Below are 15,513 nucleotides of genomic sequence, written 5' to 3' on the forward strand. Positions count from 1 at the left end.
TGATCTGCGCGTGCTAGCACGCGGAGTCTCATGCCTGTAAATTTTGTGCCTATGATGTACTATATGCTTGAAGAAGTTTAAGGTGTGCAAATTGAGAGGTAAAAGTTAGTGCTCTTAACTTGCAAACTTAGCTACCAATTTCGGTGAATAACCAGGTTTTGAACTTGAAAATACCCCTATTTCAATTAACAGTAGCAACACCAAATAAAGCCCAATGAAATCTCAGGGACAAATTCAGAGTATAAAATTTTCTGGTTCACATGTAATTAAACTTTCAGTCAAATTTCAGGTAATGGCAAGACTTAGCACAACAAATTTAAGTGATGTTTCATTAAATAGTCCCTGTACTCGGAATCATACGTTTTTGAGGCATAACAACGCATGCATCGGCATTAGGATTTGATCTCGGAATTATGTACATTAATTTTATAAGCAACATTCCATCATTCACTAGCATCACAATGGTTAATGTTTTAGTCAGATCAATCCTCAATAGGAACACTTCGAATAATCCTCGATAAACACACAAGCCTGGCATGAAAATTTCGATTGTAAAGCTCTGAACCCACAAGAGAACTGGCCCAGCCACAGCACCGCTAGAAATAACACGAATATCGCAAACACAACAGAAGTTGAAAAATGAAAAATAAGCTCCAGCGGCAAATAATCACCCCAACACTACCTAAACCTTTGATCGTTAATAATAAACCGCGAGAATGACCTTCTTACAGGTAGATAGGTCAAACGAAACAACACTCAAACCACAAAGAAAAACCTAAATCAGAAAACCCACCTGAGATAAAGCCAAACCCTGGTAGGAGGAGCACGAGCCGTCGATTGCAGCGCCGGACAGAGCAAATAACTGAGGTGAGTAGCAGCGCACAAATCTGAGACAGGAAATCTCTACCTTGCACAACCCCCAAACGATCTCCTAGCATCCATCGAAAATATTTGGAGCTATAGTCATGAATGAATGTGGCATGGTCCATAAATTCATTCTCTCCCTGGTACGATATTGCAGCTACCACTTTTTCAGCCTCAGAAGCAATGAGGAAATACAAGGGCCGAACACCATGCATACAGGTTGGGTGCTTCTCCAAAGTCTAGCGAATAAACAGACAAGTGAATGACCATAATGATGTATCCTCCAAGCTAAGTCGGCATATTACTTCACAGTGGACTTGTAACGGAGCAGGTAAAGCAGAAAAAATGATACAATCAATGAACATCATAACAATAATAGTATTAATTACAAAAGGAGACAACAATCAGTCCAAAATTACCCACATCCATGCCAAAAACCAGGTACAGGAAAGCCAGTGAAAACAGCGAATCAATTTATTTCATTATTAACTAGGAAAAGACAAAGAGCTATACAACCAGAGACATAAACATCCATGGTATACAAAAAAAGCCGTAACAAAATTACACCTGTATAAACATAACCATATCCATAAAAAACAGGTAATGTGAAATCATAGATGCTAGTTATTATTATTCTGCGGAATAATTTAATGCTCTCTACATGAACAATGTAAAAGGAGAAGCTAAAACCAAGCAACAACAAAATAAATAAACAATCGTTCTATGTTAGACAATTGTGCTATACAAAGGTACTAAAAACAGGCAAATTATTTATTTCATTAACCAAGGGGAAAAGAAATAATTATGCAAGCACATCACCAAAATATCTAGGGCACCTAAGAAGGCCACAACAAAACTACACCTCCATAATTACTCCGGCAGCATCTTAATGACAAATTCGAAGAGGGATTGACATTTTTGTGTTCATAGCAAGACCTCACAATGGCCCAGAAATATGAACGCGGGAAGAACTAAAACAAAACCACGTATGCAATAATTGGAACCACACGCAAGCCGTGCATGATAGCCCTACATAAATGGCTGATAGAAATACTATCACCCCTAAAAATTATACGCATTACCCCGGAAAACATCCGTGAGGTATGAATCTTCTCTTGCCATTTGCACAACATGAAGAGAAAATACGAACTGGAGAGAAAAAAAACGGCGAGAACATTAAAGGGCTAGAATCACACCTAGAGCGACCAGTTTCAGCCACCAACTCCACCGGAACAAGCGGAAGTCACATGCACTATCCTCTGATTTGCCCAAAAAACCACAAACGCTATCCTCTGATTCTCTAGAAACATCTGTCCGAGAGATATAAGAAGGTTAACTTTCCCTCTACATGTGGTAATATTCTACCCCTATGAAATTCTATGGCAATTTCCTTCATATCAGTAGAATATTGTCCTCTTTCCTTTTCCTTCTCCGAAATGGGAAATAATTCTCCCGTCAAATGAGTCTACCCAGTCTGTTCAAGTTACTAATGCAACATAACTACTAACCACAAATGTGTCAAACAAAAAACTTCATTCAAATTACTGTGTGATTTATTGGGATAACAGAAAAGAAGCTAGAACTAAACTTTGGAGTGTCCTATCCTCCATGTCCATTATTCTTTGGTAATGTGCCATGGCTCCTCTTTGGTGATTTTAATGTTGTTAAGCATGAAGATGCAAGGACTGGTTGGCCTTCGTATGAATAAAGGTGCTACGCAGGATCCCAATAATTGCATGGATTGCTTAGATATTTCGACCTTCCATTTAACAGTTGCTTTCACACTTTGAGCAACAAACAGGACATGTTTATCTTCAGCAAATTGGACAGGATGCTGAACATCAATAGGCAATAGCTAACCTCTTTCCAAATTCTGGAGCCACCTTTCTCCGCCCTAGCATCTCTGACCTTTTTCCTAGTTCTGTTATGGTTGAGGTATAAACCATCTTCTCGATTCGAGCTTTTAAGTGTTTTAAATTTTGGTTCAATTATCCTAAATTTAACAAATGAAGTTTGGCAAGGCACTGGGGCAGCTTATGTGTATCGGTTAAACTCCAAGCTAAGATCTCTGAAGACTCACAACCCTGAATTCCTCTACTTATAGCAACATTTTGAGAGAGTTATTTTAGCCAAAGAAAATCTTGAGATCAATTGGATATCCTATCTAGTCCTGATCCTTCTGCTATTATCTCAGTGGAAAAAAAACTGCTCTTACTCGCTATACTATTACTGTCCTACTGGCAGAGCTTTCTACAAGCAAGAATCAAGGTTAAAGGGATTAAGCTTGGGGATCAAAATATGTCCTATTTCCACAAAAAGTTGATATTCGCGAAGCCAAAAACAAATTTATACTATCTATACCAATGATCACAAGTGATAAGGCATGACAATTGACAAACAATAAAGAGGTTCGACACATTGTTGATAATTACTTCCAAGGGTATGCTTAGTACTTCAAATCCTTACCTATAATGATATTAACAAGGTTGAGGGACTCATTCACCCTGCTTATCTGATCATCATATGTCCTCATAGATTCTGCTGTCACTGATTCAGAAATTAAAGATGCTCATTGTTCTATGGGTGAAGACAAAACCCCTGCCCTGATGGTAAGATGCCCTATTTTTTTCAAGAAAAGCTTGGCATATTGTTGGTTTAGATTTTCTAGCTGCTACCCAATTGAAAGACGAATCTACCCTCAACATCGCAACCAGCAGCTACCCAATCGAAGGGCAAAATTGGCCACAAATTTGCAAGCCACCCAATTATGCTTCAACGTTTTTAGTTTTTAAAGCCCTCGAAATTCACGCGCACCACTTGAAGGGAACTAAATGTCAACTCAACCTATATAATAAGCATATGGAACCACCTTAACAAACAGGATTAAGCTTAGTTGATATTTTTTGATTGACTTAATTCACTTAAAAGGTGCCAAACAGGGCACAAACTTGTGCACAGGAAGTATACAAAAAAAGACTAAAACAGATCCTCATTATTCATCTACATAGCAAAGTCTGCCAATGGAAGAGAAGATACTCGAAAATACCAGTAACACACTGGGAAAACATAAGCATAATATGACACTGAGTTGGGACCCGACTTCCTTAATCAAAGAAATCTCAGTCCTTATAGTTTGCTTCTTTCTTCTTTACTACATCAAAACATAAATTGCCACAACTCAAATAGCATGGCAAATTTTTGTCCGTTTCCGTTAGCACAAGCACTGGTACACAAAACAAAAACCCATCCTGAATATGAAAGTGCAAGAGATCTCACAATAACTGTAAAAGAGCTACAGAAAACAGCCAAATAGGGTTAGTGGCTCTGTGAGCATATCTTGGCAAGATATTGGATAAACACTAGCCAAAAAGGCAAATAGATTCGTAAATTTCGCCTTCCGTTCTTGAGAGAGAGTTCCACACCTTTAAATGAGGCCGTCAATAGTTGCAGACGAGTGAGAGAGACTGTCGTACAAAAGAAAAACGGTGAAAGGAGGAAGAAGGGAAAAAATTGCATAGCAGGGGAAAAAGAATCGGAGTTGGTACTCCGCAAAATCGGAAACCCAAAAAGTATATTAGGAATTGAGTACAAACCAGTAAAATCTTGTTGATGGATTAGGGTTTTGACGAAGATCAGTTAGGGTTTGAATTTAAATAATCAAGATACGACGACGTATTATTGATCGCGTAGCCACGGGCATGGTCTACGGAGAGAGGCGGTAAACGGTGGAAGTCGGCGGCGAAGAGGGAAGGCAGAGGAGACGCGAGCAGTTGCCATTCTCGGGTGAATAGCAAAACCCTCTCTCGCTACGTGCGAGAGACCAGAGAGAGAGAGAATTGGAACCAGAAAAACGAGTCCAGCTACCGGTACAGATTTTTGTGCACAGATTGTGCACAGATTTCGTTGTGGGCCCCACCACGGATCCCACACAAATCATCCAAGCCGTTCATTAAATGTAAAACATTTTTTCAAGGGTCCCCGCAAAAAATAAGCTCAATCCAATATCTATAAGTACTTCATCCAACCATCTAACTTTTCATTCAGATTTTCGGATAATGAAAAGTTATACGATTGGATCGAGCATCTATAGGTATCGGATTGAGATTTTTTTTTACGAGGACCCTTGAAAAAATATTTTACATTTAATGAACGGCTCGGATGATTTTTGTGAGATCCGTGGTGGGCCCCACAATAAAATCTGTGCACAATCTGTGCACAGATTGTATGTGTGTGTAGCATTGCTGCAGAAAAACTGGGTACTTTCGTTGCCAACCCCTATCGGTCGTATCGACTCCAGGCATTGAAGACTCCAGAAGAAGCGAAATCTAGCGCCAAGATTGTGCCACGTCGGGAAAGTGAGAAATTACAATTAAGGACACGAGTGGCAGTGATGTTGGCCTCCAATTGTGGGGCACAATTGGAAAACAATTGGAAAAATCGGCCAAATTGTGGCAAGCGGTGCAATTGCTTCTACTCTCTTAGTTTTAAAGCTTAAGATATTACACATTTTGCCCCCCAAAACTTCTAATACTACAGGATGGGTTGCAACTTGCTTCGGAGCGCAACTCGTTCAGCATCTTTGTGGAAACGGATTCCTTGACTTTGATGAATCTCCTAAATCAAAAAGTGTTGGGTAACCAACTATGAGGATCATATTGTCATTCAAACCGATGGTTAGTTGAAATTTTTTGTTGCCAACTATGAGATGCATATATATCATGTACACATGGAGATGGTGTGAGGCAAAAGTTTATTCTTATTTTTTTATAAAAAAAAAAACATTGTTTGTGAATTTAAAATAAAAAAAAACAAAAGCACATTGTTCATGAGAAAAATCAGTTTTTATATATGGAAAATGTTATAGATAAAAAAGCTTGTTGATATCCATAAAAATTGAATAGATAATTTGGTTAGTAAAATGTTTGATCAATAGTCATCTATAATAGAGCACAATAAATTATTTGATATATGTGGTTGTTGTGTAATAAATAGACGAGGAATTCAATATTAAACTAACATACCATCTGGAATTTTAGAAAAGTAAGAAAAATGAATATAAAATGATTATGAAGAAAAATGGGAGAAAATTGAGAGGAAAGATTTAAACTATCACTGAACTCAATTTTTCATTTTCTCTCTAAAATCAAACAAAAAAATTCCCTTCTTTTCATAAGTTCCAAATAAACCCTATAAGTGGATATTTTAAATTGAAAAGTGTAAGGACTGAAATGGTTTAAATTGATTTTGTTGGCTACAAGTTAAGCCTGGTAGTTTTATGCTCATCAAAAATCCCGACCAAATAACCGAAAAATACTCATCAGAAGAAGGGATTGAAGCTTGAAATCCACGCAAAAACTGTTTATCCCATAGATAGCTTCAATAATGCCAAACTCTCTCCTCTTTCCCCATCATCCCCGCCTCACGATTTCATCCCACAGGGCCATTGCTCCCCGAAGCGTCTTGTTCATCAATCACCCAACTCCACCACCACCACCAACGCACCCACTTCCACTTGTAAACAAGAAGCCTTCATTCGGCGGAAAACGACAACAACAACAACAACAACGGGGGTTAAGGTTAACAACTACTACGAGAGCCTTGAGGAGGAGGGAATGGAAAGAATACGAGGAGGCTGTGAAGGACAAAGATCTCTCTCGAGCTCTTCGCTTCTTGAAAGACATCCCCGACCCAGAAAACTCATCATCCTCTCCCGTGCCCATGGATGATGAGTCATCAACTCGGTCTCTCAAGGGTGGTGCTCGTGGTGGTGGATTGAGTGGTGGTTGGGTTGTTGGATGGGAGAGAGATTTGGAGATTTTGGATGCGTGCTTGAATGCCGATGATATGAGGCTTGTTGGGGCTACCTATTCCTTCCTCAAGGACAGAGGCTTTTTGCCCAATTTTGCCAAGTGTCGAAAAATAGGTACTCTTTACTCCTCCTACACACGCACACACCCTATGATTTGGTAATCTGGCGAAAATATGCTGTCTTTTTAATCTCTACAGTTGGTCCCCTTGGGGCTAACATCTACCTTTGTAATGTTGACTTGGCTGCGTGTGTAAGTTGTTCAATAACTTGATAGTGTGTTTTCAGTTTCCATTTTCCGTGGTTTCTTCTGCTTATAATTATTATTATAAGTAAGGTCTGGTTCAGTTTCTGTATGTTTCTTCTCTTCGAGGATATCTTGATTCTTGAATGCAGAGTTACTAGTATGTAGCTTATTCATCAGGTCAGTCGCCCCGTAGATGGCAATAGGATTGAATGTTTGCTGAGATGAGTTGAATTGACAATTACAGTAAATGGGATATTTGGTGACGAGACCGGGTACATTGATTCCCCAATTCCACATATACAAGGTAATTACCGGGCATAGCCCTGTGTGGCGGTGAAGCGCTTCATGGGTTTCAAACTTCTGACTGACGCTTATCACTTAGCTAACCCCTTGGCGTTATTGTGTTGTTTGTTCGTCTCATACTATTGTTATTTTGAGTTCTTATCCTTCGAGGCCCGAGGGTAGTTTAGTTGAGGATGATACACTACAATCATTTGGATAATCACCGAGACATTCTACATGTTATATGAACTAGCATGGTCTTGTACGATTGCTTTCTTTTGTAGCTATTTTTGTGTTTCTGTAAGAGAATGAAACTTCATTTTACATTAAACAGCATATCTCACTTTCTTCCCCCGTGAATCTTCTACTTTTACAGTTTTGGAGGGCACAAGAGATGTTACGCCTAGCGTTTTGAAGTCTTCAACGGGGTTGGAAGGTGCAGTGCCTGCTGTTAAATTGCTCTTCTAAATGCTGAATAGTCATGAAACTTATATTAACTCTGAATGTTAGCGCTCACGGACGGTTGAGGATTTCAATCCAACCATAGGCCGTAGAGCCCTAGTGGTGTCAAAAGGCCATCAAACAAGGAGCAATCCTCGACCCCCCATAGTTGAGTTTTTTGCTTCTTTTTTTCTCCTTTTCTCTAATTACGAAGTTCTATGCATTGGTCCCTTTTTCCTTTTGAGGATTACCAAATCTTAGAAGTTTTTCTCTGAACCATGTTGACTTGAAATGGATGTTACGCAGTTATTTGCACAGTTTTGGGTTTGCTAGCTCCTTCTTTGACTGGTTTCTAATTGGAACTGGCCATTTGACCAGTGTCTAAACTTTCACCGAAGAAGTGGGGTCTTTCACAGAGCTCCAGTATCGTTTTGGTTACTTTTCTTGGTGGTGTATCTTTTCTGCTAAATCAAGGAATAGATGTCAGACCTAATCTCGCAGCTATATTGGGGTTGGCCATGATGGACTCTATCTTTCTTGGTGGTTCCTGTTTGGCACAAATCTCAAGTTACTGGCCACCATATAGGCGTCGTATTCTTGTTCATGAAGCAGGACATCTTCTTACAGGTAAACCCCTTCTCCCTAGATCATATCCTATTGTTGGGCGCTGTAAAAATTGAACATTATCCCTTGACACTTTCTGTTTGGTGAAACTTTTCAAACTTATCGAAGTTAAAGAGCTATTTCCTTATTTTTGAACACATCAAGCACTGATCAAACATGGGATCTCAAGAGGAATATAACCCTCATGCTGTTCCTTAGTTCGTAATGATTGAGTTTCCTACCTGATTTTGCAGCATACCTCATGGGTTGCCCAATTCGTGGAGTAATATTAGACCCAATAGTTGCAATGCAAATGGGCATTCAAGGACAGGTACTTCAAATAGTTTGTGCTTCATGGCATTTCTCTCTCATTCTCTACTGCATAACTGTTACAATTCTTTAAAGTACTTCCATGTTGTTCGTTCCAATTTTCGACTTTATGGAAGCAATAAAACGAGTTGTGGTTGCACCTTCTTCACAATCTGGTAGTTTGAACTTCAATTTAGTACTTCTTGCACTGGTTCAGTTTTGACTCTTGTGATTGCCGAACCATAAAGCTGTTTTCCTACCTGTTTTTAGCTGGTTACTGGCATATTCTGCTTGTCATTCAAATTGGAGATGGGTGAAGATTGGTAATAGTTTAGTTTTCCCATGAACTTACAATAAAGCTCAGTTGCTCGCCAAGAAGACGAAGGCAGAATTTAGGAGTTTCGTTTTCTATCCTAGTTTATTGGCAACCAAATAAAAGTTATTCCATCTTCTATTCCAAAAACATTTGTGGTCCTTGTTGGTTTCTACAAAGCAATAAACACCGAGCTTTATCGTGATATCACCAGGGCTGATTCCCTTCACACTCATATCCCTGAATTTGACTTAACTTAAATTTCAGTGCGATAAACGTATATATCAGTTGGTCGCAAAGCTCAGTCATTGACAGAACCATTTTTTCTCAGGCAGGAACACAGTTTTGGGATGAGAATCTTCAGAAGGAGCTTTCTGAAGGCCGACTAAGCGGTACTGCCTTTGACAGGTGGGTTGCCAAGCCTGCATTTTGCAGCTTTGCTTACATCTGTGTTAGTGCATTGTTCAGTCAACAATATTTGGTGCATTTTGGTTTGTGGGTCAGCTGAAGTATTATCATTTAAATTGTCTTGGACCTTGAGAGACTACATATATTTCTGAAGTTTCAATTGACACCCCATATGTTGTGTGAAAAGTTAGTAAGCTTTTGGAGAATAAGGCATGCAATGTTTAATTCCGATGGATACATGGTCGAGGGCACACATCCAACTGATAAAAAAGTGGGATCATTTAGCAATGCCAGCACAGCTGAAATGATTATTCACATTTGAACTGATTAATGTTCTGAGTCTCTGTATTTGAAAAATTGGTCAGGTACTGCATGGTGCTTTTCGCGGGGATTGCTGCTGAAGCACTTGTCTATGGGGAAGCAGAGGGTGGAGAAAATGATGAAAACCTGTTCAGGAGTATCTGTGTTCTTCTGGAACCCCCACTGTCCGTAGCACAGGTCTCTCTCTCTCTCTCTCTCTCTCTCTCTCTCTCTCTCTCTCTCTCTCTCTCTCTACGGAGATGTCTCTGGATTGTGAACTTTGTTTTTGGCCATTTTTTTTTGAAATAGATGTCAAATCAAGCAAGGTGGTCAGTTCTGCAGTCTTATAATATATTGAAATGGCATAAACATGCCCATCGAGCTGCTGTAGAAGCTTTGGAAAGTGGTGGCAGTCTAAGTGTCGTCATCAGGAGAATTGAGGAGGCCATGTCTTCAACTAGATGAACCCTTATGTGCTGTAATCCTGCTATTTTCTTCTAAGCATATAGAAATTGAGGTAAGGTCTATGTTTCTTCTAGGCAATGTCTCTTTCATGTTTACATCGGCACTGATTCTGGAATTGCCTTGAATGATGTAAACCAAGACTTGTAGCTTTGGCAGGAGGGAATGGAAATGGTATGAATGTATTAATGTTATGGCCAATCCCTCGTATCACTTGCCTACCATGATAAATGGCATCGGTATGAAGATGATAGGATTTTCGCCAACTGGGTAATAAGACTCTTTGAAGTATGAAGCTGAAGTCAAGTCACTATCTGTTTGCTTCAATGAACTACCTGGAGAGAATTTGTATGAATGGAAGTTTTGACCAGACATTCCAAAGGGCTTGGACTCCCTACGGTTGAAGTGTCATCTGTCGGAAGTGGAAAGTATCATCTTATACGTAGCATTTGATTCTTATTGTAAACTTATTACCATCACTTCACTCAGCACTTGTAGTTGTTTATTAGACTCTTGCCGTTGTAGAATTCCATTTTTAAGGGGCAGCTTCTTCTCAGAGCTGGCGGCCATGATTGGCTATTCAGGTTCTTATTTCCGTCTCTACTTCCCTCTTTATGGGAAATGATGTATTGAACAGTGGTGAATTAACCCGGTTAAGCAATTAGATTGTTATCCATTTTCAACTAGCTTCTCTTTGGATCATTTCTTCTTGTTCTTCCAACTTTTGACTGTGAAGGAGTACTTCAAAAAAAAAAACCTTGACTCTGAATTTTGTTTGGCTAGTTCTTATTTCTGTCTCATTCGGTTATCTATGCTAATAAAAGGTCAGTGAAAAAAATCTTAGAAATGAATCTATGCGAACACTTCCCCCCCCCCCCCCCCCCAAAAAAAAAAAAAAAAGAGGAAGCGGAAACCATGTGGTTTTTGCACCGCCATTTGTGGGTCTAACTGTGCGTTTAATTTGATAATCTGAATCGTTTATCTTGTAGGGCCCGCAAAGTATGATATTCACACACAAAATCAACTTTATCTAATGTTTTTAAATATATTAAAAATTAAATTTTGGTTTATAAAACGGACGGCCTAGATTGTATTTAGGTATATCAAAAATCAACCATTTATAATTGTTCATTTTATATTATAGTTTTTAATTTAAACTATTTATGACCATTAATTTTTGATATACCCGTAGATATCCGATGAAATTGATTTTTAAAATGGCAGGCGGAAAGGAAACCACCCAAAATAATTTCTTCTCGCATGGGTATACGGTTCCGCCAAAACAGAGTTAACTAGCAGTAGTATCAACTCGTATATCCATCCTCTCCTCTGTAGCGTAAACGGGTAAAAACATGTACATAAGACTCTTTACTTTTCCTTTTTCTCTTAAGTAGAGAGTAAATTCAGAAAAAGCAACCTACACCAGCCTAGGTATTCTCAAAGGTATTATACCTTTGGCTGCAGAGGCTCGGTAACTCTGGAGAGGAATTGTAGCATAGGTAAAAATTAAACAATTAATATATGAGTTTCTCTCGCCTACTTTATCCCCCTCTCTCTACATTCATACCCATCTCAGTCGTTTATAAGCAAAATAATGCAATATATTAATGAAATCAAGAAAAGATAGAGAGCTTTGCTGTAGTTGTGATGGAAAAACTGTCGAGCTAAATTATAAATCTTACATTTTGAGTAGTTATTTTACCTATTATTGGTGCACCTTCTCTAATAGACCTAATTAATTAACATCGCGACAACGGCTAGCGTCAGTTCCCGGGATTCATACATAACCTCCAACTCCGACCATAAACAACCTCCGCCAAGAGATTTCTACATCAAAAAAATGGATGAAGAAGAAACCCTAGTGGACCAGAATTTCCCCTTATTCTCCTGTAAACTCACTACCCCTAAACGGCCGCCCAAAACCCTCACCGCCGCCGCCCAAAACCCTAACCCCCCGCCGCCGCCCCCCCTCGTAAGGGAAACAAACCTAACCCCCGACCCCAACCACACCTCTTTCGCAGACCTGGGCCTGGCAGAATGGGCAGCCCAAACCTGCAAAGAACTCGGCATGAAGAAACCAACCCCGGTCCAACTCCGCTGCATTCCCCGCATCCTCGCCGGCGACGACGTATTGGGCCTTGCCCAGACCGGCAGCGGCAAAACGGCGGCTTTTGCGCTCCCGATACTCCACCGCCTCTCCATTGACCCGTATGGAGTGTTTGCGCTGGTGGTTACGCCCACGCGTGAACTGGCGTACCAGTTGGCCGAGCAGTTTAGGGCCCTGGGGTCGTGCTTGAACTTGCGGTGTGCCGTGGTGGTTGGTGGGATGGACATAATTAACCAAGCCCAGACGCTTATGAGCCGCCCTCACGTTGTGATTGCCACTCCTGGGAGGATTAAGGTTCTTATTGAACAAACTCCTGATATTTCTGCCGTCTTCTCTAAAACTAAGGTAATCAATCTACCCTATTCAGTCTATACCGTGACTTTGCTTTTGTACTCGATAGAAGTACAATGCAAGGAGCCAATTATTTTTTTAGATTCTAGATTGTGGACGGTAGATTATACATTGTTAGATTATAATGTGAATATGCAAAAGTGTTTTGAATGATACGTGCATAATAGATTTTGCAAAAGAGTTTTGTGGGTGGAGGTATAATCAGAAATCAAAAGGCTTGATGTTTGGATTTTGCACCCAAAATGCCAAATCACACAATGCAGAATGCAAAATTGGGTGGCCAAGCACTATAATTCTGTTTTGTTTTGCTTACTTAGTATATAAACTTGGCATGCTAATACGTGCTATAGAAAACGGCACGGATTGTTTGCTTTGAAAAGTCAGCAATGACCCATAAAATTTGGCAATCATACACACTCTATCATCTGTCTTCAAGTATTTGCAATTAATGTTAATCATATTAGTGGTTTCTTCAGTCCGTTTACTGACAATTTATTATCGATGGTTTAGTTTCTAGTCTTGGATGAAGCAGATAGAGTACTGGATGTTGGCTTTGAAGAGGAATTGAGAGTGGTCTTTCAATGCTTGCCTAAAAATCGACAAACATTACTGTTCTCGGCAACAATGACAAGTGACCTGCAAACGCTACTTGAGCTTTCTGCAAACAAGGCCTATTTCTATGAGGCATATGAAGGCTTAAAGACGGTTGAATCTCTTAAGCAGCAGTATGTTCTTGTCCCCAAAAAGGTGAAGGATGCGTATCTAGTACACATTTTGTCCAAAATGGAGGACATGGGTATTCGATCTGCCATAATTTTTGTTCCAACCAGCTGGTACAACTTATCTTATTTGTCTTTTGGTCTCCCAATTATTTTAGTAGTGCACAGATATCTGAAACATCTGAGAAAACAAGGAATCAAGGATAGTAGTGGCCTTTCTTTATTTGTGCAACTTATTTAGTTCCCATGGTCCACTACAATTTCATCTTTACATTGTTTGAGCAGGATTTGTCACAGTCTTAGTTTATTACTTGAAGAGCTTGATTTGAAAGCTGCTGCATTGCATTCGTTAAAAACCCAGTCTCTGAGGCTTGCTGCACTCCATCGATTCAAATCTGGACAAATTCCTGTACTACTTGCAACTGATGTTGCCAGCCGTGGTTTGGATATTCCAACAGTTGATCTTGTTATTAATTATGATATCCCAAGGTTATAACTTTTAACAAACCTTTTTTTTTGTTTTTTTGTTTATGGCCCATACATGTTTTCATAAAATGTTGTGATGGCTTAACCACTGCAGAAACCCGACGGACTATGTCCATCGCGTTGGGCGTACTGCAAGAGCAGGAAGAGGAGGGCTGGCTGTAAGCTTTGTTACCCCGGTAAGATGTAAAACTTCTGCTTGATATGAGTTGGAAGATGTAAATATCTGTCTGCTGGTGGTAGTACCAGTTAGTATTCCATAAACTAGATAGATGATGTAAAAGTTCGTCTGCTAAATTTGACTCTAGATTGCATGATTATATGCGAGAGCTAATTTATTTGTGGGAAAAATATGCCAGTAATCTCTCTCTCTCTCTCAAACACAGACACCCACACATAATTCGTGATACATCTGAAGTTCTTTTTAAATGTCATTTTGCATTTCTAGATTCAAAAACTTGCAATTCTTTGTTTGCAATTTGCTCACATTGTTGCTAGTTTTGCAGAAGGAAGTAAATCTTTTTCTTGAAATAGAAGCTGTTGTTGGAAAAAAAATGGATAAATTTGAATGCAAAGAGAATGAGGTGCTTGATGATATCACAAAGGTAAGATACTTTTGTGGTACTTATTCAATCCTTTCAACAAATTTTACAGTGAACTACTGGTTTATAGTGTTGGTTATTTGTTGGCAAGATAAAAAGTTATAGTTTTCCTCGTTCCATCAGGTCAAATGTCTCTTAACAACATCAAGACTAAGGGTATTCTTCGAGAGAATAATTTTGTTCACCCTCTCCCTCCTTTAAAGAGGGTGAACATTACCCTCTTTGTGATTGGTGGAAATTGTGTAGGTCCCACCACAAACTAACTCATTATTACCAAAAAGTGTATTAATTTAGTGAACCCAACACAGTTTCCACCAATCACAGGGAGGGTAATTGTAACGACCCGCGCTAGCTAACCTCCATAACTCTTTGCCTAACCACGTGGCTCAAAAGGTTAACCTCAAGTTAATAGTAGCTGATCGGGCTTTCCCACTTCAGTTTCTCATAACCCACCGATGTGGGACTCTACCAAGATGGGTTCTCACTGTCACGTTCACCCTCTTTAAAGGAGGGTGAACAAATTATTCTCATTTTTTGACGTATTGTAATGATTGAGCCCCTAATTGTTAGGGTGCTTCAGTGAAATGTTTCATAAAGGAAAATTGCACTTCTCTGGGCATGGATGTTGGCAATGTTGTCGAGGCTCATACTCTTGCTGTCTTTTTGGTGCTGAAAAATGACTGCTGCTCCCGCTTGGATCCCAGTCCAGTTATGCATGCATAATAAATCTACCCACCGCATCTGATTCTGATTGCTTCCATGGAACTTGAGAAGGGTGGTAGAGTGGTAGGGTGGATTATATTCTATATCAATTACAGGCAATACCATTCACTTCTTATCCTTGAGTTATCTGCATAACGTAGAAATACCTAGCATGGTCAGGAAATGTTGATGCTTGTACCTGTTACTGTTCGTCTGCATTTAACTAGCGGGGACCACGTTTTTTGCACTTCACAGGTTTACAAGGCCAGACGTGTGGCAGCAATGAAGATGGTGGATGATGGCTTTGAGGAGAAAGCCAAAGCACGAAGAGAGCAGAACATGAAGACATTAGCAGAGAAGGGACTACTGAAGAAAAGGAGTAAAAAGAGAAAAAAAGGAAGAGCCAATGAGTAGTGGGAGTTTGAAATTTCTCTCTTCCTCTCTCTCCTCCTCCGAATTGGTGTGTTCAGGGGGGGGGTGGTGGTGTTTGGGGTGTGAGCTGCATTTTCTGGAG

General features: G+C 39.7%; 2 protein-coding genes across 6 annotated transcripts in view; both read left to right on the top strand.

Moving 5' to 3' along the window:
• The first annotated feature begins 6,117 nt into the window (after positions 1-6,117).
• On the top strand, positions 6,118-10,721 carry LOC131329454 (uncharacterized). 4 transcript variants are annotated; one of them, XR_009200771.1, is made up of 8 exons: positions 6,118-6,787; positions 7,576-7,635; positions 8,019-8,267; positions 8,498-8,574; positions 9,197-9,273; positions 9,639-9,771; positions 9,883-10,090; positions 10,178-10,721. XR_009200771.1 is itself a non-coding variant. In XM_058362559.1 (7 exons), the coding sequence occupies exons 1-7, from the start codon at positions 6,247-6,249 to the stop codon at positions 10,036-10,038; spliced, it is 1,293 nt and encodes a 430-aa protein (XP_058218542.1). In that variant the 5' UTR covers positions 6,118-6,246; the 3' UTR covers positions 10,039-10,721. The 4 variants fall into 4 exon arrangements, 1 of the variants encoding a protein (XP_058218542.1); XR_009200770.1 differs by having other exon boundaries at positions 10,186-10,721; XR_009200769.1 differs by having other exon boundaries at positions 10,195-10,721.
• A 650-nt stretch (positions 10,722-11,371) lies between these two features.
• LOC131329453 (DEAD-box ATP-dependent RNA helicase 36) overlaps positions 11,372-15,513 on the top strand; it is a 4,313-nt gene continuing 171 nt past the window's right edge. Inside the window, exons 1-6 of one of the 2 annotated variants that reach the window (XM_058362558.1) lie at positions 11,372-11,389; positions 11,765-12,487; positions 13,004-13,326; positions 13,498-13,701; positions 13,793-13,874; positions 15,255-15,513. The exon at positions 15,255-15,513 is cut by the window's right edge and continues 171 nt beyond it. In XM_058362558.1, coding sequence (XP_058218541.1) covers positions 11,876-12,487; positions 13,004-13,326; positions 13,498-13,701; positions 13,793-13,874; positions 15,255-15,413 — 1,380 coding nt within the window. In that variant the 5' untranslated portion in view covers positions 11,372-11,389; positions 11,765-11,875 and the 3' untranslated portion in view covers positions 15,414-15,513. Of the gene's footprint in view, positions 11,390-11,764; positions 12,488-13,003; positions 13,327-13,497; positions 13,702-13,792; positions 13,875-14,201; positions 14,301-15,254 lie in introns of those variants that run through there. The other variant, XM_058362557.1, reaches the window with a different exon arrangement.

The sequence above is a fragment of the Rhododendron vialii genome, chromosome 6a (genome assembly GCF_030253575.1).
Source record: "Rhododendron vialii isolate Sample 1 chromosome 6a, ASM3025357v1".
Lineage (NCBI taxonomy): Eukaryota > Viridiplantae > Streptophyta > Magnoliopsida > Ericales > Ericaceae > Rhododendron > Rhododendron vialii.